This window comes from Eurytemora carolleeae, unplaced genomic scaffold (genome assembly GCF_000591075.1).
Source record: "Eurytemora carolleeae unplaced genomic scaffold, Eaff_2.0 scaffold621, whole genome shotgun sequence".
Classification (NCBI taxonomy): domain Eukaryota; kingdom Metazoa; phylum Arthropoda; class Copepoda; order Calanoida; family Temoridae; genus Eurytemora; species Eurytemora carolleeae.
In genome coordinates this window covers 123059-144279 of record NW_019396520.1, presented here as the reverse complement: position 1 = coordinate 144279, position 21221 = coordinate 123059, and the positions used below count along the sequence as shown (strand labels likewise).

Here is a 21221-nt window from a genome sequence, read left to right as displayed (position 1 = left end):
GACTAGTAGATCAGTAGACTAGTAGACCAGTAGCCTAGTAGACCAGTAGACTAGTAGACCAGTAGACTAGTAGACCAGCAGACTAGTAGACCAGTAAACTAGTAGAACAGTAGACTAGTAGACCAGCAGACTAGTAGACCAGTAGACTAGTAGACCAGTAGACTAGTAGACCAGTAGACTAGTAGACCAGTAGACTAGTAGACCAGTAGACTAGTAGACCAGTAGACTAGTGGACCAGTAGACTAGTAGATCAGTAGACTAGTAGACCAGTAGGCTAGTAGACCAGTAGACTAGTAGACCAGTAGACTAGTAGACCAGTAGACTAGTAGACCCGTAGACCCGTAGACTAGTAGACCAGTAGACTAGTAGACCAGCAGACTAGTAGACCAGTAGACTAGTAGACCAATAGACTAGTAGAACAGAAGACCAATAGACTAGTAGTCCAGAAGGATTGAATTATGATTGAAATATGCGTTGTATATATGTTTTATTCTTAAATGAGAGGTTTCGTGATTTTTTCATGATTTTGGTTTTTTGTATTTTTGCTAGATTATTTCAATTTACTGGCCATCGTATTTGTAATTACAAAAAAATGAAGTCATAACATTAACTTTTCTTTTTTTACTCATTAAAACATCTTTCTTTGATGACAAATTAACAAATAATCTTTAATGAAAGAATGCCTTTTTTATTGCATTACACAACTTTTCGTAAAACATAGAGGTAAATACTTAATTAAAGATAAAGAATTCGAATCAATTTTCAAATTTTATTTTTTTCGTTGGCGGCAGCTCTGGTACCCTATTGGCCATACATCCGTCCAATGAGAGTCGAGTATTCTCGAAGACCGGAAACAGTATTCTATGTTGACAATCATAGTTTCCGGAACTTAAAAAATTTGTTGTAACAAATTAGGAGAGCATTATATTATAGTAGGTGCAGGGGGGGGGGGAAGGAAGTTCGGGGATTTTGGAGTTTAGAGGGGGCTGGGGTGTATTAAAAAAAAAGTTATTGTGAAATGTTATCTGACGCCTACATATCAAAGTGCAATAAACCCTCTTGTTATTCTTGCAAAAAAATTAATATAGAACTTTGTAGATTTTTGAACATGCTTAATCTTATTCTGTTAAACGTACTAAACTTTAAAACTAAAAAATCAATTATTTTGTTATGCTTCACCTCGGTCTTTCTAATTAAATTTAACTATTAATCCCTGACTTATTGTAAACTTTCAAAACCTAGTAATATTCATCATATTGTAAACGTTTTAATATTAATTAGGTGGGGATAATACCCAGAACAGCAAATAGATTATCTCCATCTAACTGCTATAATATATACAATATAGTAAACAATATAAAAATAGTTGTATGTGTATTTTTAGCAATAAACTATATCCTATCTTATCTTATCTTATCTTATCATATTAAATCAGATTAGTGATAATAAATGGCTTATCTTACAGCGAAATAAGTGCAATTTTGTAGTCTTTATTTTCTGTTTTTACACATTTGTTACTTAATCTTTTATAACATATCAACATGGCTTAAACAAACTGAACCTTCCTCAAATATATTAAATACTTTAAATCTAATATTTTTAACCAAGTTGGTCAAAATGAAAATACAAACATTCCAAGTTTCATCGGAGCAAAAATAGCAAAGGTTCCTGAACAGAACTGTTAATGAAAATGAAAACTGAGTTCACAATAAGATCTCAAAGGCGAACTGGTATTATCAAATCAAAGTTAGAAGCTTTTTAAAAACATCAAGGATCAAACTTACCGTGGTTTCAAGATTTCATAAATACTGTGTAAATAATCGATCATCAACCCATTCACCCATTTAGAGGGTTCTAATAAAACACAAATGGTACGACGTGAATAATTTAACGGAAATAAATAATCAGGGTAAACTTAATTGTTTTTTTCTCTAAATTTAATTTTCTACTTTTTCTTTTCAATCCTTTTACTGTCTACAAGGAAGAGGGTAATAATTTATATAAGTTATACTTATTAGATATAATGATCAATGTTAAAAATACAGAGATAGATAGATAGATAGATTGATACTGAGGAGCACGTACAAGCGGGCACGTGACTAAAATGCAGTTTAGTTGCATGGTCATTAGCTTTAGATATATAGATGTATAGATAGATAGATAGTTAGATAGATACATGCATAGATGTAATAAATACAGTTTATACATGCGGCAAATATAGAGGCCCATAGTAAATTACGTTGTACATTGTCCATAAAGCTAAATGTGCCCGTTAGTAAATACGTAAATCATGCAATGTGATTAAACCATTCAATGTACTTAGATATATAAAGCTCTGTCATGCCCATATTGTGATTACTTAACTACGTTATATATAACAGCGCATAGCTTGTAATTACGCTGTTAAAGACCCAATTTTAATCTAAACTGTAGAAATATAAGTTAGGTAGTACAGAACCCCCACTTTGATTACAGTGTATAGTAATTTGGTTCTTGTTGAAACATACAAGTTGAGATCCTGTCCTGTTTGTAACATTGATCGATAGATCGTTATTCTCCTGTTGACAAAGCAAACTAGATTGCACCCAGTGGTAGTGGCGTTGATAGTTCATGGGATTGTAGCCAAGTGGATCATGTCCTGTTTAAACATTGATCAATAGATCACTATTGTCTGATTGACATAGTAAACTAGATTGCGTCCAGTGGTTTAATAATGTTTAATATTCATAGCGGACATCAGATTGTACTTGGACTGATACAAATTGGAACGAACTTTTAAGAGTACGGCATTTACTACATAGATGTATAGAAAACTTGATAGATAGTTAGATAGATAGATAGATAGATAGATAGATAGATAGATAGATAGATAGATAGATAGATAGATAGATAGATAGATAGATAGATAGATAGATAGATAGATAGATAGATAGATAGATAGATAGATAGATAGAAAGATAGACAGATAGATATATAGATAGATAGATAGATAGAGATAGATAGATAGATAGATAGATAGACTAACAATACTGACAGGCCAGGTTCTGCTGACATAAATGAAGAATGCAGAAAGTCTAGATTCTTCTAAAAAAAATTAACAAGGCTGTCAAAAGTAAACTCAGCTTTCACAGAAAATGAACTTTGCTGACAAAAATGAAGAATGCTGACAAGCTAGATTGGATATATTTAATGACTGGGTTTATTGAGGAAGCAGGTTGCTATATATTGCGGAAACTACTTAATAAGCCCAAGGGGTGAATATGTTCTCATAAAAAAAAGTATCCTCTCAAGTTTAATATTTCGTAGTCAAGTTTAGTACTTTATCTAAAGTATTTTTTTTTTTTTAATCTAAATGTAAAGAATTTTTAATCATAGGGTTGTTTAAGACAATTCCCACAAATTAGTTAGAATGAAGGGATGTCTAAAGACCTCCCAAAACTGGTGTACAAAACATCATTTGCTAGACGGGGGGGGGGTTTGTTTTGTTGAAATATCTACATTTTACTCGCTAAAGTAACATCTCGTCGAATTCTAGAAACCGTGGCTCTTGATTTTAACAGTTAGGGCCGCAACCTAAATTGCCTTGTAAGCGCCTAGGACTTGGGACGAATCAATTTTTAAAGTCCTGAATATAGAGTACAATTATCATGAATTTCTGGAAGTTTTAGCTACTGAACCAGACATAAAAAATGATTTATTTCATTGACAACTCTAAAACTTCAACACTTCAAAACTTCAAAACTAGAAAACTTCAAAACTGGAAAACTTCAAAATTTCCAAACTTCAAAACTCCTAAACTCCTTATAACTCCTTAAAACATTTAAAAATCTAATTTTTTATTATTTCAGTCAAAAAAAGTCTGCTATCACAAATATCAAAGGATGCCATTGTGCATTTGAATCTTTCATATCGCTCTTGAATGTCCTTTGTTGTGGTTTGATGTCTTGGTATGTATTATCCTTTAGGTTTCTAAACTTGACTAACGTTAAAATTTCCTCTTTTTGAATTCCTTTGAAGAGAAAAAAATGGTCGCATTAATCTATGTTTCGTTACAACCCGAATACAGGATTTAGTACATCAATATTTAAAAATAAGCCTGCACCGCATAAACTGGTTTTAAGGGTTCGGCCAAGATTAGACAAGATGATACTAGCTGTTTTGTTTATATTTAATAAACATCAAAATGCTCTGTTTAAAGTTTAGAGTATGTACAAAATGTGTCACAATTTTAGAAAATGTAATCATGTGTCCGAATTTAATGAATCTAAGCGGCGTCTCAAATCCGCCAAAAACCGGCTTTAATTGAGCGCCAGCTTAAATCTTGAAACATTGAAACCAACTATATATGAGCCACGGCTTAAAATCGTTCAAGTGCGGGTAAACGGCAGGAGTAACTTTTAGTAACCTTGGCAGTCTTGGGTTCCCAAGCTAGTACAATTATATAGTTAGATAGTTAGATATATAGATAGATAGGTATTTAGATAGATAGGTATTTAGATAGTTAGATATATAGATAATTAGATATTTAGATATTTAGATAGTTGTATGTTTATATAGTTAGATATTTAGAAATTAAGATATTTAGATATTCAGAAATTAAGATATTTAGATATTCAGATATAGTTAGATATTTATATTTCCAGTTAGTAATCAAAGAAGTAATCTCTGTTTGTCTGTCTGTCTGTTTTCCGATCATTTTTTTATTTGGGGAACTCGGGAAACCCACGGAAATGTTCTTAGTTTGGTTTTGAGATTCTTAGTTGAGTGGGTTGACATTAATAACAAAAACGTAGGTTCCCGTTAAATCTTTCAAGTGCGGGTAAACGGCGGTAGTAACTTTTAGTTACCTCGGCAGAGCTGGGTTCCCAAGCTAGTATAATTATATAGTTATTTATTTAGATACTCAGATAGCTAGATAGTTTGTTAGTTAGTTAAATAATTTGATAGTTAGATAGTTACAGCCTTAGTTAGGTAGTTGGTTAGTCAAATATATTTAGATGTTAGACAGTTAGACAATTAGTCAGTTAGATAGTTAGATAGATAGATAGTTAGAAATATTCCCCCCGTAATTGATCAGATGGTGTTATATGCAATATAAAACTAATATTTTATGAAATATCAAAAAAAATTCCCCCGTTTTATAGAAACTGACCAGTTCCCCTTCCCTTTAACCCCCCCCCCCCCGTCCTCACATTAATATCATTTCTGCATTAATAATTTGGGTAAAGAAAAAATTGAACACTTCCCCTATTCATTCTCCGCATCCCCTATTCATTCTCTTCAGCACCTATCCATTCTATCATTATTCCCTATCCATTCTCTTCAGCACATATCCATTCTATCATCATTCCCTATTCATTCTCTTCAGCACCTATCCATTCTATCCTCATCCCCTATTCATTCTCTTCAGCACCTATCCATTCTATCCTCATCCCCTATCCATTCTCTTCATCACCTATCCATTCTATCCTCATCCCTTATCCATTCTATCCTCATCCCCTATTCATTCTCTTCAGCACCTATACATTCAATCCTCATCCCCTATCCATTCTATCCTCATCCCCTATTCATTCTCTTCATCACCTATCCATTCTATCCTCATTTCCTATCCATTCTCTTCAGCACCTATCCATTCTATCCTCATCCCCTATTCATTCTCTTCAGCACCTATCCATTCTATCATCATTCCCTAACCATTCTCGTCAGCACCTATCCATTCTATCCTCATCCCCTATTCATTCTATCCTCATCCCCTAATCATTCTCTTCATCACCTATCCATTCTATCCTCATTTCCTATCCATTCTCTTCATCCCCTATCCATTCTATCCTCATCCCCTATCAATTCCCTCCTCATCCCGTATTCATTCGCCTCATCCCCTATCCATTTTCTCCTCATCCCCTATTCATTATTCTCATCCACTATCCATTCCCTCCTCATTTCCTATTTATTCCCTTCATCATCCCCTATCCATTCTTTTCATCCCCTTTTCATTCTTTTCATCTCCTATTCATTCTTTTCATCCCCTATTCATTTTTTACATCCCCTATTCATTCTTTTCATCCCTTATTCAATATTTTCATCCCTTATTAAATCTTTTCATTCCCTATGCAATATTCAATATTCATTCCTCCTCATCCCCTATTCATTCCCTCCTCATCCCCTATTCATTCCCTCCTCATCCCCTATTCATTCCCTCCTCATCCCCTATTTATTACCTCCTCATCCCCTATTTATTATTTCCTCATCCCCTAGTCATTCCCTCCTCATCCCCTATTCATTCCCTCCTCATCCCCTATTTATTACCTCCTCATCCCCTATTTATTACCTCCTCATCCCCTATTTATTACCTCCTCATCCCGTATTTATTACCTCCTCATCCCCTATCTATTCCCTTCTAATCCCCTATTTATTCTCTCCTCATCCATATTCATTATCCTCGTCCCCTATCCATTCCCCCCTAATCCCCTATTTATTAATTCCTCATCCCCAATCCTCTCCTCATCCTCTCCTCATCCCCAATTAATTACTCTTTTCCCCTATTTATTCTTTACATCCCCTATTCATTCTTTTCATCCCTTATTCATTCTTTTCAACCTCTATTCATTCTTTGCATTCCCTATTAATTCTTTTCATCCCCTATTCATTCTTTTTATCTTCTATTCATTCTTTTCATCCTCTATTCATTATTTTCATCCCCTATTCATTCTTTTCATCTCCTATTCATTCTTTACATCCCCTATTCATTCTTTTCATCTTCTATTCATTCTTTTCATCCCCTATTCATTCTTTACATCCCCTATTCATTCTTTTCATCTTCTATTCATTCTTTTCATCCCCTATTCATTCTTTTCATCCTCTATTCATTATTTTCATCTCCTATTCATTCTTTTCATTCCCTATTCGTTCTTTACATCCCCTATTTATTCTTGTCATTCCCTATTCATTTTTTTCATCCCCTATTCAATTTTGTTCATCCCTATTCATTCTTTACATCCCCTATTCATTCTTTTCATCCCCTATTCATTCTTTTCATCCCCTATTCATTCTTTACATCCCCTACTTATTCTTTCATTCCCTATTCATTCTTTCCATCCCCTATTCATTCTTTTCATCCCCTATTCATTCTTTAAATCCCTTATTCATTCTTTACATCCCCTATTCATGATTTTCATCCCCTATTCATTCTTTTCATCCCCTATTCATTCTTTACATCCCCTATTCATTCTTTTCATCCTTTATTCATTCTTTTCATCCCCTATTCATCCTTTTCATCCCCAATACAATATTCAATATTCATTCCCCTTGTCTTCCACACATCCTCTTCTCAAACAATCAATTTTCATTTCCTCCTTTTCTGAACCAAGATTTTTCTATCCATACCTTTTATGAACTGCTCTTTATGATATGTTCAGACTTCCAAACGATGTTTCCATTAACCTAAAATACCTCTCTCTAACCCTCCTCCCCCCCTAAACCTAACCACTGCACAGCAATTTAGGTTTTCTCCTCTAAGAATTTTGACCTAATAGTCAGATGTAATGATAAAAAATTTCTTTAAAAATTGTTTTATTTTCTCAATGTAAAATTGTTATATTTGTGTGAAAAAATAATAATACTTTGTTTCACCCTTTAAACAGTATTTTATACGTCTTCTTAGCGGGAAGTTAAGAAAAAGAAGGAAATTATAGTGATTTCGGACATTCAATCCTTGCTTCCTTCATATACACTAAACAGGGTATACTTGATATAATATATATAAAGCAAACTTTACCATTCTAGTCTTTCCATGTATATCCTTGTCTATCCCTGTCTATCCTTGTCTATCCTTGTCTATCCTTGTATGTCCTTGTCTATCCTTTTCTATCCTTGTATATCCTTGTCTATCCATTTCTATCCTTGTATATCCTTGTCTATCCTTGTATATTCTTGTCTATCCTTGTCTGTCCTTTTATATCCCTGTCTATCCCAGTCTATCCTTGTCTATTCTTGTCTATCCTTGAATACTTGCCTATCCATGTATATCCTTGTCTATCCCTGTCTATCCTTGTCTATCCTTGTCTATCCTTGTCTATCCTTTTCTATTCTTGTATATCCTTTTCTTTGTTTATCCTTTTCTATCCTTGTATATCCTTTTCTATCCTTGTCTATCCTTATATCATTGTCTATCCTTATATCATTGTCTATTCTTGTCTATCCTTGTATATCCTTGTCTATTCTTGTCTTTCTTTGTCTATTCTTGTCTAACCTTGTCTTTCCTTGCATATCCTTGTCTATCCTTGTCTATTCGTAAGTAAATCCTTTACTATCCTTCTATGTCCTTGTCTATATTTATATCTATATCCTTGTCTATCCTTATATCTATACCCTTGTATATCCTTGTCTTTTTTTTGTCTATAATCTTGTCTATTCTTGTCTATACCCTGACAGTCCCCTAGCAGCTGCCCTGATTGCAGCTCTCAGCCCTTTAGGATGCCATATATCTGCAGCGCACGCCCCAGAAATTGTCGTAACCTAACCTAACCCTCAAATTTTAAGATTACATCATATATTTTGTCTTTCAAATGTTTTTAACTCTATAAAAGAAACAATATTGCAAAGCTGTTGGTTCTTCAATAACATCTCACTCTGCAATTGTCTCTATCCGTAATATTATGCTTACCTGAAACTTCCTTTATGTTTTTGCCAGTTCTTAAATTGCTGCTTCTTAAATTGTTGCTATTTTGGCACCGGTTTTTTATTTTATTAATCTTTACCGATATATTTTTTTGTTGTTTTCGTCTACACATTTAATAAAATCAAAGAACAATCAAAATGTACATATCGTTGATATATATATAAAGTTTATTGTTATTTGATCTGTACTTTTTGATCAATAAATAGATTTGAATAATAATAATAATATATTTTGTGTGTTTAAAAATACATATATATATATATGGGGTACAATTTACAATTATTAAAAAATTAGTTTAATTGAACAAATATTAGTTCAAACGCACTTTTGTCCTTTTGAACGTTAGTTCAATTGATCATTAGTTAAATCGGTCATTAGTCCAATCGATCATTATAAATAGTCCAATTGATATCACACCAAAGTTTTTTTTCTGTGAAAAAGAGTTCAAATGTCGTCTTCGTGAAACTCAGTCGTCGTCCATTCAATTTTTGAAAAAGTTTATAATACTGAATTGGTAAGTAAAGTAAAATTTAAAGAAATCAAAATCATGAAAATCATATTTGAAGTAGATTTTTGAACATGTCTTTTATCCTGTTTTGGCAATATCTATTCAGATTCTAGACAAGATTTGTTTCGTCTGCTAAAAACTTATAAAATAAATAAAGTTATAAAACTCCGCGGCAAATGCCCTCTGCGACAGCTACTAACATACAGGGTTACCAAGCAGCCTTCTAGAAGGTCACTTTTCATAAATGGCCACCTATTTTTAGAATTATTGGCCTAAAAGTGCCTTGAGTCCCTTCCCCTGGAAAATTAGAAAGGCAAGAAGAGAGAGAAGGCACCTTCTAGCCATTTAATTTTAATTTTATAACAAATTCAAAAAATTTTGGCCTAAGGCGGCATATTTTATCTCTCAATGAAGATATTTTATTCAAATCCAAATCTTGGTAACACATTTTCCACCTCCCAACCCCAGCTGGTCATGATTTTACAAAAAAAATTATCAAATGCCCTTTAAAACTTTCATTAAAAACAATTCAGAAATATTGTAAACCGCCCTTGCTTCAGCTTCTCATACCTCAAGTTTCTAATACTTATTAGATTAATCAACCAAAATAAATTCAAGCTTAAAAAAGCAGCCTGGAGAGGACTGAAAGTAGACTTAAAATATTCTGAATTTAGCCTTGTCTTCCTTTTCAATTTTTCAAACCTGGCAACCCTGCTAACCTACGCAAAATAAACTAATTAATCAAATAATTACTCATGTTAGGGAAAATTACTAACAATTCAAGTAACATGAAATTTTGCGTATTTTTGCAATTATTTTTTCGGACTTGGAGATAGTTTTCATCGTTTTCATAACTGCAGATTGATCAATATTTACTCTTGAAGTTAATCTTGGTAAAAGTCACGTAGCTGAGAGATATATGGAAGAATACAGTAATATACGTGAGAATAATAAAACTGAAAACAAATCCAGTATCAATCTCACCTCACTCCAGGAAGCTCTCATAGAAGATACAGACGATAGAACTAGTGATTCATATTGTGGTGATACAGAAACCGATCTTGGCGTAACAAATACCTATCTTGGTGAAACAAATACTGTTGACAAAAATGAATTAAAAACAATTTTCGAAGGAATTGAAGAAGATAAAGGAGGCTTAAGTCCCAGGATGAAATTACATGTTGGTAGATCTGTGAAAATATTATTGGAACATTTAAACAGGTATTCTTTTGACTTTGCCGGCGGGGGGGNACATCTTTCAGGTTATAGGTTTACATAATCTAAACAGCTTTCAGGTTCTAGCTTTACATAATCTTAACATCTTTCAGGTTATAGCTTTACATAATCTAAAGAGCTTTCAGGTTCTTGTTTTACATAATCTAAACAGCTTTTAGGTTCTAGCTTTACATAATCTAAACAGTTTTCAGGTTCTAGCTTTACATAATCCAGACAGCTTTTAGGTTCTAGTTTTACATAATCTAAACAGCTTTCAGGTTCTATAGCTTTACATTATTTAAACAGCGTTCAGGTTCTAGCTTTACATAATCTAAACAGCTTTCAGGTTCTATAGCTTTGCATAATCTAACAGCTTTCTCTTTCTACCTTTACACAATCTTAACAGTCTTAAAGTTCTGGTTCAAGCTTTTAGTTTTTATTCTTTCTTTTCCCCAACTTTTTCTGAAGTTTTTCCCTAATTTTTTACTCGGCTTTCCCCTTTTATTTTCCCTTTTCTTCCACTTTCTCTCTTTCAAATCTAAAATTACCAAAAAGGAGTTGATCTTATTCTTCACCTCAATCGGAATATCTATATAATAAAGCTCTTTATACATTTATATTTATATATGTGTATTTATATTTGTATAAATGTTTTTTTCAAAATTTAATATTAGATGGTGACGTAACTTTAAGTGATCCTCCAATTACTTTACAGGTTCATATTCAGGAAGGGGGCTTAAATTTTTCAGCACCTGTAGGGACCTGAAAATCGTATATTTCACTGGTCCAAGTGGGGGGGGGGGGGCGAGCCCAAGCTCGTATGCAGGAGGGGGAACTGTTGCCAACAGCCCCCCTCCAGAATATGCCTCTGTGCATTTATAATGTTGCATAATCGATTCTTCACAATACCTCCATATGAGTAACAGTGAGGAATATATGGTCTTGAAAAGTGTTAAAGTCTGACAATTCAATTCATTGTCTCGGAGCATTTAAAAATAATTTTCTAGAGAGTCTCGCACTTTAGAATAATTAATTTTCAGCTACAAAAACAATGATGGAAGTTTTGTCGCAAGTCCCTTCAATTTATATTTCTATGAACAGGATGGACAACTAATGTCTGGAGGAGGGTCTAGCCAACCTTCTGTGCGAAGTGACAAAATCACCTGGACAGATGGTATATCCCCCAAACGTTCTCCAAACCTTCTCCAACTTGTTCAGGTTCCTTTCAAGTCTTTTTCCGTCTCTGAAAATTAAATTTAGATACACATTCCGAATTTTTGAAAAAGTTACAGGTTTTTTTGGGGTAAAAAAAAATATTATGCTGAAAATTCATTTAAGATTTTAAAGATCTAGACTTTTATGTTTTCATTATTTTTTATTTATAAGAGGTTATAATTAATGTAGCTTCTAAAAACATATTTACTAAACAAAATTTGTTGCTATTATACAATCTTTTGAAATATTTAAAATTGGGTGATGGTGATGAACCAAACCTCTGTAGAGTAAAAAAGTAGATGTTACTTCCACATTTATTGAAAATATTTTTCGGTCTGGGTTGACCCTCGTCAGTTCTTGAGATTGTTTCTTCACAAAGATTAAAAACAATATATTGATTCCTATCTACTTTCTTGCTGGTATACTTACTTAGTACTTACTTAGTACTTAAAACACTGAAATATTCAACTGTGAATTTATTCTATTTTAGCTTCTTGATGCAATAATCCTAACAGCTAATAGAGTGCCAAGTAATGGAGAGCTCGGAAAATACAGGTTTTATTCTTTCATCATAGATTTTTATTCTGTAAAGACTAAGAGTAAAAGCAGTTGGAAATATCTGAATATATATATTTATGTATGAATCTTAAATTATTATTACAATGCTGATCTCTAAAAGGTTCATTGAGTTTTCACATAAAATGAGTGAAAATTGATTGTTAACAATGTCTAATCTTTCATGATGCTGCTCATTGAAAAAGGGTCAGTTAGGGTGGGTTAAAGGTACATTAATCCATCAATCAATTTTGAAGACTGGATTGACTTTAAATGTGGTAATGCTATTTTCTTTTGATCCTTTGATTTTACCACACCAACCTAATTATACTTTCTTGTAGTCCTGTGTACAATATGTATACATCTAAACAGAAAAGAATTATTTTTAGCTTCAGTTTCATAAGTCATTGATAAAATTCTTATTGATTTTCCAATCGATTTCTTAAAAAAATATTTTCCCAAAAAAGTACATTTGCTTGTCCCCCCCCCCCCAGCATTGAAAATTATTGATTGCAGAATTAATTATCTAATATTTTGTTTATTAATGTGAATAACAGGGGCGGGAGGTATACTTTTTCCAATGTTTGTCAATGGTGTTAACTTTAATTAATAACAGCGGTGGGAGATAGAAAAACAAATTTCTGTTACTAATGGAAAAATTAAAAAGCATATAAAATATTTTTTAAACAAATGTTACCAAAGCAAACTTAGATATTTTAATGTATATTTCCAAAAATTTGTATTGCCATTTTCAACTATTTTTAAACCCCCCTTTTCACAAGTTAACTCAATATATGAGCTACTACATTAGTTCATGAATAAGCTTGAAACAGGTGTGGTATCCATAAATATATCCATGGCACCGCAAGTATCCCAACAGCCTCTGGGGTTTGAGTGTTCCTTGGCATCAAAGATTCTAAGAATTATGATAAAAATCCTTCTTGTTCCTGTCAGCACAACTAAAGATGGTGTTTTCCAGTTGAGGTACATATCCTGGAGGTTTTTCTTTGGATGGTTGATTTGGACATTCCTTCCCTCTTCCGTGTGGGGATACATCTTTTATTCAGATCTTGTTCTTGTGATTGAAGATATAAATGAAGATCCTGGATTTAATAATGTATCTGATCAGGTTTTTGCACAGACAGACAATATCTTAACATTGGTCTCTTTCTGGGTTCTTCCCTCAGGAATGGGACTTTTGGTCTCTCAAGTTGGTTCCAATGACAATCTTACACTACCAACAAGAAAATTAGAATTATTCTTATGCACAATGTTAAATGCAATCTTCTATACATATTATTTAGTTGAGATGACAGGATCGCAATTATTTTTTGGTCTTATTATAGGAGGATTTTACACCATACATTTGACATCTAGTATGTTTCTGATAAATGTCTTTACGAGTAGCTTTATTCAGAAATGTATGAAATTTAATGCCACACAAAATCAAAACTTAGTGGATGAATCTAAACTAATTATAGAATCCTATGGAAATCTGAAGAAAGGTCTTGGACCAGTGCTTTTAAATCTTTTCTGTAGCTTTCTAATATCAATTACCTACACAACCTACTGGGTAACCTACAGAATCCGTTTGTTAGACTTTGGAAATATTTTGACTGGAATTATGATAATTTGGAATTTGTCTTTGTCATGCCAAAGCTGCTTTGATTGGCTGCAATCAACAGCACATATTCTAAGGTATATTATCAGTAAATAAAACTAACATTTGTCCAATACTTAAAAAAATAAATAACAGGTTGTCTGCGGACCAATATATAGACTGTTCAATCCAGAACCAGCTTAACTGGCGTAAGTACATTAAATTGAAGCATATTAAAACTTCAGCATTTTTAGAAATCACTTCAGGCAAGTCAAGTGCAATCATAAAAATTATTAAAATATTAAAGAAATGCATGTATTTTGTTTATTTTTTAAAATAGGTTGGTCTGAGATCATTTCAGAAACCGAAATAACAGCTATGGGATTTTTTGCTTTGAGTAAGTCAAGTATGATCACTGCATTCAGTACCATTCTGGGATATCTAATTGTACTTGTACAGTTTAAAGTTGCAGAGCAATAGAATTTCCCTTATCAGTTTAGCCATCATTGGTGGTTATGAGCAAAATGAGGAAAAACCTTGAAAATGTTACAGCATTTAAATGAATAAGTACATTTGTCTTTATTGTCTAATTCAACTCTAAAAAAGTTTGAAAGGATGAATTCTTAATCAATGTTATACGTTTGTTTTGTGTATGATTATTTGATGCATCATGATGGCAGTCTGCGGGTTCTATATTGCATTCCCTTTCTTGAAATCAATCTAATTATCATAACGAATAATCTAAAAAAGAAATTTTTAAGGCAATTATGATCTTTGTCTTAGCTTATCATATATTTATGCTTAAGCATAAATTAATGCTACCGTAAGTGTCCAAAATGATTGAATATGTTAATTTATGTTAATCTAAAGGATTCAGAACAGAGAATGTTAAATAAATGTTAATAAATGTTAATAAATGTTTAGAATTTTGTAAATTTAACTGAGATAAGCAAATGAAAGTTTTTCTAGTGTAACAAGGAGCATCATTAAAACTGACTGAAAAAGTATTTTTGAATTTAACCATAGATTCAGATGAGGTGACACAGAAAATTAAAACAACATTTTTTACTAATAAAGAAACTTTTGTTGATCTACAGAATTATGCTCAGGGCCCAGCATAACCTCTAAGTTCCAAGGGGTAGACAGGAATTTGTACAGGTGGATGGGGGGCGGTGGGTTGGGAGGGGGGGGGGGGTTAGCTTTTATAGCCCCCTGTATACATCTGAGATAAAAAAAATCTTTGGACCAATGTAAAACAGCTATCAAAACATTTAGCTTATTCATTGGTTACTCAGTATAATGGTTAAACATTTCTAACCATTGTGATTTAATTTGACAATGCCTCAACTATGACACAATCTTGAGCTATCAATGCCTCAACTAGGACACAATCTTGTAAACTGTCAATTTCTCAACTAGAAAACGACCTTCAACCTGTTTATCAACCAGGGAACGATTACTCTCTTGCAGTAAACAGTCTAGTATGGAGTCTCTATTTCAACTAGTGTATTTGAGGTTTATATCTAATAAGTTCAAGTTTATCGACTTAATTACAATTCCTATGTCGTTATCTATATCACATGATTAAGGCAACATGTTACGTATTACAGTACAGTTAAAATAGACGCAATTAAGATGTTTGTCATTATATATCACATGATTAAGCTAATCAAGCTACGTATTACAGCACAGTTAAAATAGACGCAATTAAGATGTATGTCATTATATATCACATGATTAAGCTAATCAAGCTACGTATTACAGCACAGTTAAAATAGACGCAACTAAGATGTATGTCATTATATATCACATGATTAAGCTAATCAAGCTACGTATTACAGCACAGTTAAAATAGACGCAATTAAGATGTATGTCATTATATATCACATGAATAAGCTAATCAAGCTACGTATTCATTTGAAGCGTAGTTCAAATGTATAATGGGTTTTGTGTAGAAGTTTACAAATGTTGATAATTAACAATGTACAAAGTACTGCAGGTTTACAGATGATTGTGTTACCGGATATTTATTGCATCCAAACTGTTAATATTCTAATTTGTGAGGATTTTTTCAAAATGCTTTGGTTAAATCACGGTAAAAAATGTAAATAAGTAGAAAGAGAGAGAGTGGATTAGAAGACGATAAGATATTCAGATATTTCCAACTATTGCTATTAAGACAAAATTGTTCAAAAAATATTTTTCTCTTACATTTGACAATTAAAATTTTTTTTTGAGTTAATATTTTGTTTAACATTTCATATGAATTTCAACCAATTTACAGTAACTAAATGGAACAATGAATTGAAATTGATATTTACATAAAGGAACTTTTTAACAGTTTTATGATGTTGTTTAAAAAAAACTTATTTTTAATAAAGATGAAGGTTGAAAAAAAGTTTAATAATTTTTGTTTGTCCAGAATAAATGGGCGGACCCGTATAATGGTGGCTTGCTATCCAGGCGGAGGATCTCATTATGGTATTAAGCTAATTGATTTAAAAAATAATTAATTTATATTTATAAATCTAAAGTGGTTATCTCTGTTTGTTTGATTGTATGTCTATCATGACTCATTAACCCCCTGACCAATTTGTCTAAAAGTTTTATTGGGGAACTCGGGATAAACAAGGGAATGTTCTTAGGGTTTACGCCTATTTTCATCTATATATAAATTTGGCTTGTCTGTCTGTTTGGGTTTCTGTTTGTTTGTATCCAATAAGCGTCAAAACGGCTGAACCGATCAGGCCCAAATTTTTTGTGGGACATCACGTGACCACAGGGAAGGTTTATGAATGATAAAAATTAAAAAAAAAATGTTATAAAGGTTTTTAATTTTGTAAAAAAATTTAAATTCTTAAAAATCCGCGAATTTTTTTTTTAAATCCGCAAAAAAATTTTCTTCTTCGTTTTAAAATGTAAACAAAAAGAACATGTTCACAATTTAAATAGAAGATGGGTGCGAAGCGCCCTAAAAGCCTAGTAAACTTATATTTTAACATAGTTAATGATTATATAATATCCAAGTTTTTTTTGTGATTAAAAGCACAATATAACCAATCTTACAAACTTAGAAAGGGTTGAGATCATTCTAAACCTCAGTTCAATTCTTTAAAGCGACTGTAAGATTATTTTCAAGGGACTTTTCATGCAAAGAGGGCATTGTCCTATTTACAATAGATAGTAATTATTAACATAAATAAGAGTGTTCAACAATAAAAAGTGAGTGCTGTAGATAAATGATGATAACCTTGATCAGACAAAGGTTTTAAAGGGCACTGTTGTGAATCGGACATGCAACTCTACTAATAGTTTTCTTAACCTAACCTAACCCTAAAATAATTTATAAAATATTTTTTTCCATTTTGACCCTTTGTCGTTTTATCCTTTTTTGCGTTTTTGACAGGTTTGTCGTTTGACCCTATGTCGTTTAACCCTGGGACGTTTGACCCTATGTCGTTTAACCCTGGGTCGTTTGACCCTATGTCGGTGAACCCTTTAAACAGATGGCGTTCCATTTTAACCAGTCTTTTCTAAAATTTATCTGTTTTTTTGTTATCTTGTTCTAATTAGGTCGCCTCTAAAATTTGAAAAAAAACATCACTTTCTTTTTTATCTTAAAACTTGCATGTCATACATTATGTTACTTGATAAATTTATTGATTGCAGTTAAGCACGTGGACAACCCAAACAAAGATGGCCGTGTTGTGACTGCTATTTATTATTTAAACAAGGATTGGGAATCAAAGGTTAGATGCTATCTGGATAGTATACCTCTTGTTTATCCTTTGAAAACCAGTTTCTCCTTGGAGGAAATGTATTTCAAGTATTTTAACATTTAACAATTTTAAATGGACAGGGTTAGAATGATGTTGATGATTAAGGAGAAAAAATGAAAAATTGCACAAATTTATTTTCAAAATTATTTATTTTCCACAATTCAGCGAATAAAACCCTAAACAAAATTTTCTTTTAGTTCTGAGTCCAAATTTAATGAATTTAAGCCCCGTCTCAAATCCGCCAAAAACCAGTTTTAATTGAGCGCCGGCTTAAATCTCGGGAAAATAAATACAATTCAAAGTGGGATTTGGGATTTGGGAATTGTTGTCTTCGTCGTGCTTAATAAAATGTTGGTTATACTTTTTATTATCGACTTTGACTCTGCTGGGATCCTTAAACCCCAGTCTTTAAATTTGTGCCTATTTCTAAAGCTCAATGTTAGAAATGGGCCCAAATTGATTGAATAAATAATTATACGATTGATTGAAATGTGATTGTTCAGTTCTAACTGATATATTGATATGTTGCTTTATTGATTGATTTCAGGATGGTGGTGTACTGAATATCTACCCCCAAGTTAAATCTGGATTCGTTGCCAAGGAAATTATTCATTTTTATAATTCGTCTGTTCATGGACACTATTCCCTTCTTCTCCTTCTAGAAATAATTAAGGGGTTCTCAGGGCGCATAGATTCATTGCAATAAAGTTACTTTCATAGACACAACTTTTATTGAAAAATTCAGTTAAAAACCGGGATAAGTCAACATTTCATTTCCTAGATCAGTTTTTAAGGGTACCATTGTGCACCGGACATGTCATTGTTTAGTTTGAAATAACGCCAACAGCCCCTTTGATATGAATGATTGATTTTCACAGGTTGAACCTTTATTTGATCGAGTTGTGTTCTTCTGGTCTGATTCAAGAAATCCCCATGAGGTTACACCATCTCATAAACCTAGGTTAGTCACACCATCTCATAAACCTAGGTTAGTTACACCATCTCATAAATCTTGGTAAGTTGCACCATCTCATAAACCTAGGTTAGTCACACCATCTCATAAACCTAGGTTAGTTTCACCATCTCATAAACCTAGGTTAGTTATACCATCTCAGAAATCTAGGTTAGTTACAATATCTCATAAACTTAAGTTAGTTACACTATCTCATAAACCTAGGTTAGTTACACCATCTCATAAACCTAGGTTAGTTACACTATCTCATAAACCTAGGTTATTTGCACCATCTCATAAACCTAGGTTAGTTACACTATGTCATAAACCTAGGTTAGTTACACCATCTCATAAATCTAGTTTACACTATCTCATAAACTTAGGTTAGTTACACTATCTCATAAACCTAGGTTAGTTACACTATCTCATAAACCTAGTTTACACCATCTCATAAACCTAGGTTAGATACACTATCTCATAAACCTAGTTTACACTATCTCATAAACCTTGGTTAGTTACATTATCTCATAAACCTAGATAAGTTACACCATCTCATAAACCTAGATTAGTTACACCATCTCATAACTGTATCTAACTATCTAGGTTTGCAGTTACAGTCTGGTAACTATCTTATCTATTTTGGTTTGTAGTTACAGTTTGGTATCTATCTATCTAATAATCTTGGTTTGTTGTTACAGTCTGATATCTATCTAGGTTTGCACTTACAGTCTGGTATCTATCTAGAATTGCAGTTAAAGTCTGGTATCTATCTATCTATTTATATATCAAGGTTTGCAGTTACAGTCTGGTAACTATCTATCTTTATATCTAGGTTTGCAGTTACAGTCTGTTATCTATCTATCTATATATCTAGGGTCGCAGATACAGTGTGGTATATATAAATCTATTTATCTAGGTTTGCAGTTACAGTCTGGTATCTATATATCTATAAGTCTGGATTTGCAGTTACAGACTGGTATATATCTATCCATCTATTTAGGTTCGCAGTTACAGTCTGGTATCTATCTATCTAGGTTTGCAGTTACTGTCTGGTAACTATATCTAACTATCTAGTTTTGCAGTTACATTCTGGTAACTATATCTAACTATCTAGGTTTGCAGTTACAGTCTGGTATCTATCTATCTATCTAGGTTTGCAGTTACAGTCTGGTATCTAGATGAGTTAGAAAAGAAAGCATACACGACAAGGAAAGCGCAGACATCAAATACAGACATTGAGAAAAGTTTGCCAAGAAAATGAAACAGAAGTCAGAAAGTTCCATGAAAGAAGTATTTTTTTTTCGCATTACACAGAGGACCTCATCAGATACAGTTATAAAGATTGTTAATCATACTAAAATCTTTTTTTTCAATATTATTATGACTTTGCAAGATGAAAACAAATAATGATAATTATGCTAATTAAATATGTTAAAGGACCTATAGACAACTTTAAATTGTCACCAACTGGTAAAAATTCTTTTAGTTACCAATGAAAATTATAATTTTGTTCAAGATGTATCCATCAAATCTGGTCCTGACCTAACTAACATATTATTGTTCTTTAAAAAAAAGTTTTATGTTTTACGGTTAGTGCCTGTTATTTTTCAAAACAAAAACTTTCACGATTATTTTTATTCCAGTTCATTTAGCTGTATATGTATGACTAAGCCCAGAGGCGTAGTCAGGGGGGCCAAGCCCTCTCCTGGAAATATGTGTTATTTAGTTCAAACGACAGCATTCTGTGAGCATTGGAACAATTTTTTTTGCTCATTTGAACTATTAATAAAAATGGTCCAAAATGAGCCAAAAATAGTTCAAATGCACCAAAAAATAGTTGAAATGAACCAAAAAAATAGTTGAATGAAATGAGCAAAAATAAAATAGTTCAAATGTCGAGCAAAAAAAATTTCACGAGAAAAAATAATTCAAACGAGCAAAAAAAAATATTTCAAATGAGTAAAAAAAATTTCACGAGAAAAAATAATTCAAACGAGCAAAAAAAAGTTCAAATGAGCAAAAGATAAATCATACGAGAAAAAAATGTTCAAATGAGCGGCCCTGTCCTACTCCTAGACGCTGTGCTCGGCCCAAAGAGTGTTAACCTCTCCTAACTGTAAATATATACTAGTTTTGTTGAAAATTGTTGAAATTTTTTTTACTCATTAACTATTGTTTTGCTCATTTGAACTATTAAATGCTTCATTTGAACTATTTAATTTATTTTTTTTAGGTCATTTGAATTTTTTTCTGTCCAAATATTTTTTGATTAAATTTAAACTATGTGATTGTTAAAACGTTTAAATGCGGATCCACCTCGAAATATATTGATAAAAATTAAAAGTCAATTAAGAGGAGACTTGAGATATAATCATAAATGGTTTATTGGACGATTGTCAATGTCAATTATAACTAAAAGAATTTATGTTAATGGAATTGTCATGTTAGACCTTTAGGGGGGGGATGCCTAGGGGGTACATATGTTACCCCCTGGGCTCGTTATGGCCCCTGGTTGAAAGTACTCGGGTTTTGGCTCAACCTTTTTTACTTACTCTTATGGGGTGTCCCTATAATAATATCTAAAAAATTGTTTTTTAATATATACAGGGTGTATCGCGCGAAACATGACAATTGGTAAATAGTTTTGAATGTCGTCTTCCATACACTGTATTAGATTTTAAAGGCTGTTTGTAGTTCATTTCGTTAATAAATCTTTTGCC

The 21221-nt window shown here is 32.4% G+C and overlaps 2 protein-coding genes across 2 annotated transcripts; both read left to right on the top strand.

Moving 5' to 3' along the window:
- Positions 1–10453: 10453 nt before the first annotated feature.
- Positions 10454–20245, top strand: LOC111704793 (egl nine homolog 1). The gene is made up of 8 exons (XM_023477137.1): positions 10454–10480; positions 11502–11618; positions 12106–12170; positions 16193–16251; positions 17440–17519; positions 18097–18150; positions 18428–18510; positions 19654–20245. Exons 2-8 carry the CDS (start codon positions 11514–11516, stop codon positions 19760–19762), a joined length of 555 nt encoding a protein of 184 aa, XP_023332905.1. The 5' UTR covers positions 10454–10480; positions 11502–11513; the 3' UTR covers positions 19763–20245.
- Positions 12873–15890, top strand: LOC111704792 (uncharacterized). The gene is made up of 3 exons (XM_023477136.1): positions 12873–13868; positions 13927–13979; positions 14111–15890. The coding sequence occupies exons 1-3, from the start codon at positions 12985–12987 to the stop codon at positions 14248–14250; spliced, it is 1077 nt and encodes a 358-aa protein (XP_023332904.1). The 5' UTR covers positions 12873–12984; the 3' UTR covers positions 14251–15890.
- Positions 20246–21221: the final 976 nt, after the last annotated feature.

Bases quoted from the DNA above. Each gene is read 5' to 3' on its own strand.
- LOC111704793 (XM_023477137.1), top strand. From the start codon at position 11,514: ATGTCTGGAGGAGGGTCTAGCCAACCTTCTGTGCGAAGTGACAAAATC. The intron at 12,171-16,192 runs GTTTTATTCTTT...TTGTTTGTCCAG, and splicing joins GGAGAGCTCGGAAAATACAG to AATAAATGGGCGGACCCGTA. The intron at 18,511-19,653 runs GTTAGTCACACC...CTATCTATCTAG, and splicing joins ACACCATCTCATAAACCTAG to GTTTGCAGTTACAGTCTGGT.
- LOC111704792 (XM_023477136.1), top strand. From the start codon at position 12,985: ATGAATAAGCTTGAAACAGGTGTGGTATCCATAAATATATCCATGGCA. The intron at 13,869-13,926 runs GTATATTATCAG...AATAAATAACAG, and splicing joins TCAACAGCACATATTCTAAG to GTTGTCTGCGGACCAATATA. The intron at 13,980-14,110 runs GTAAGTACATTA...TTTTTAAAATAG, and splicing joins CCAGAACCAGCTTAACTGGC to GTTGGTCTGAGATCATTTCA.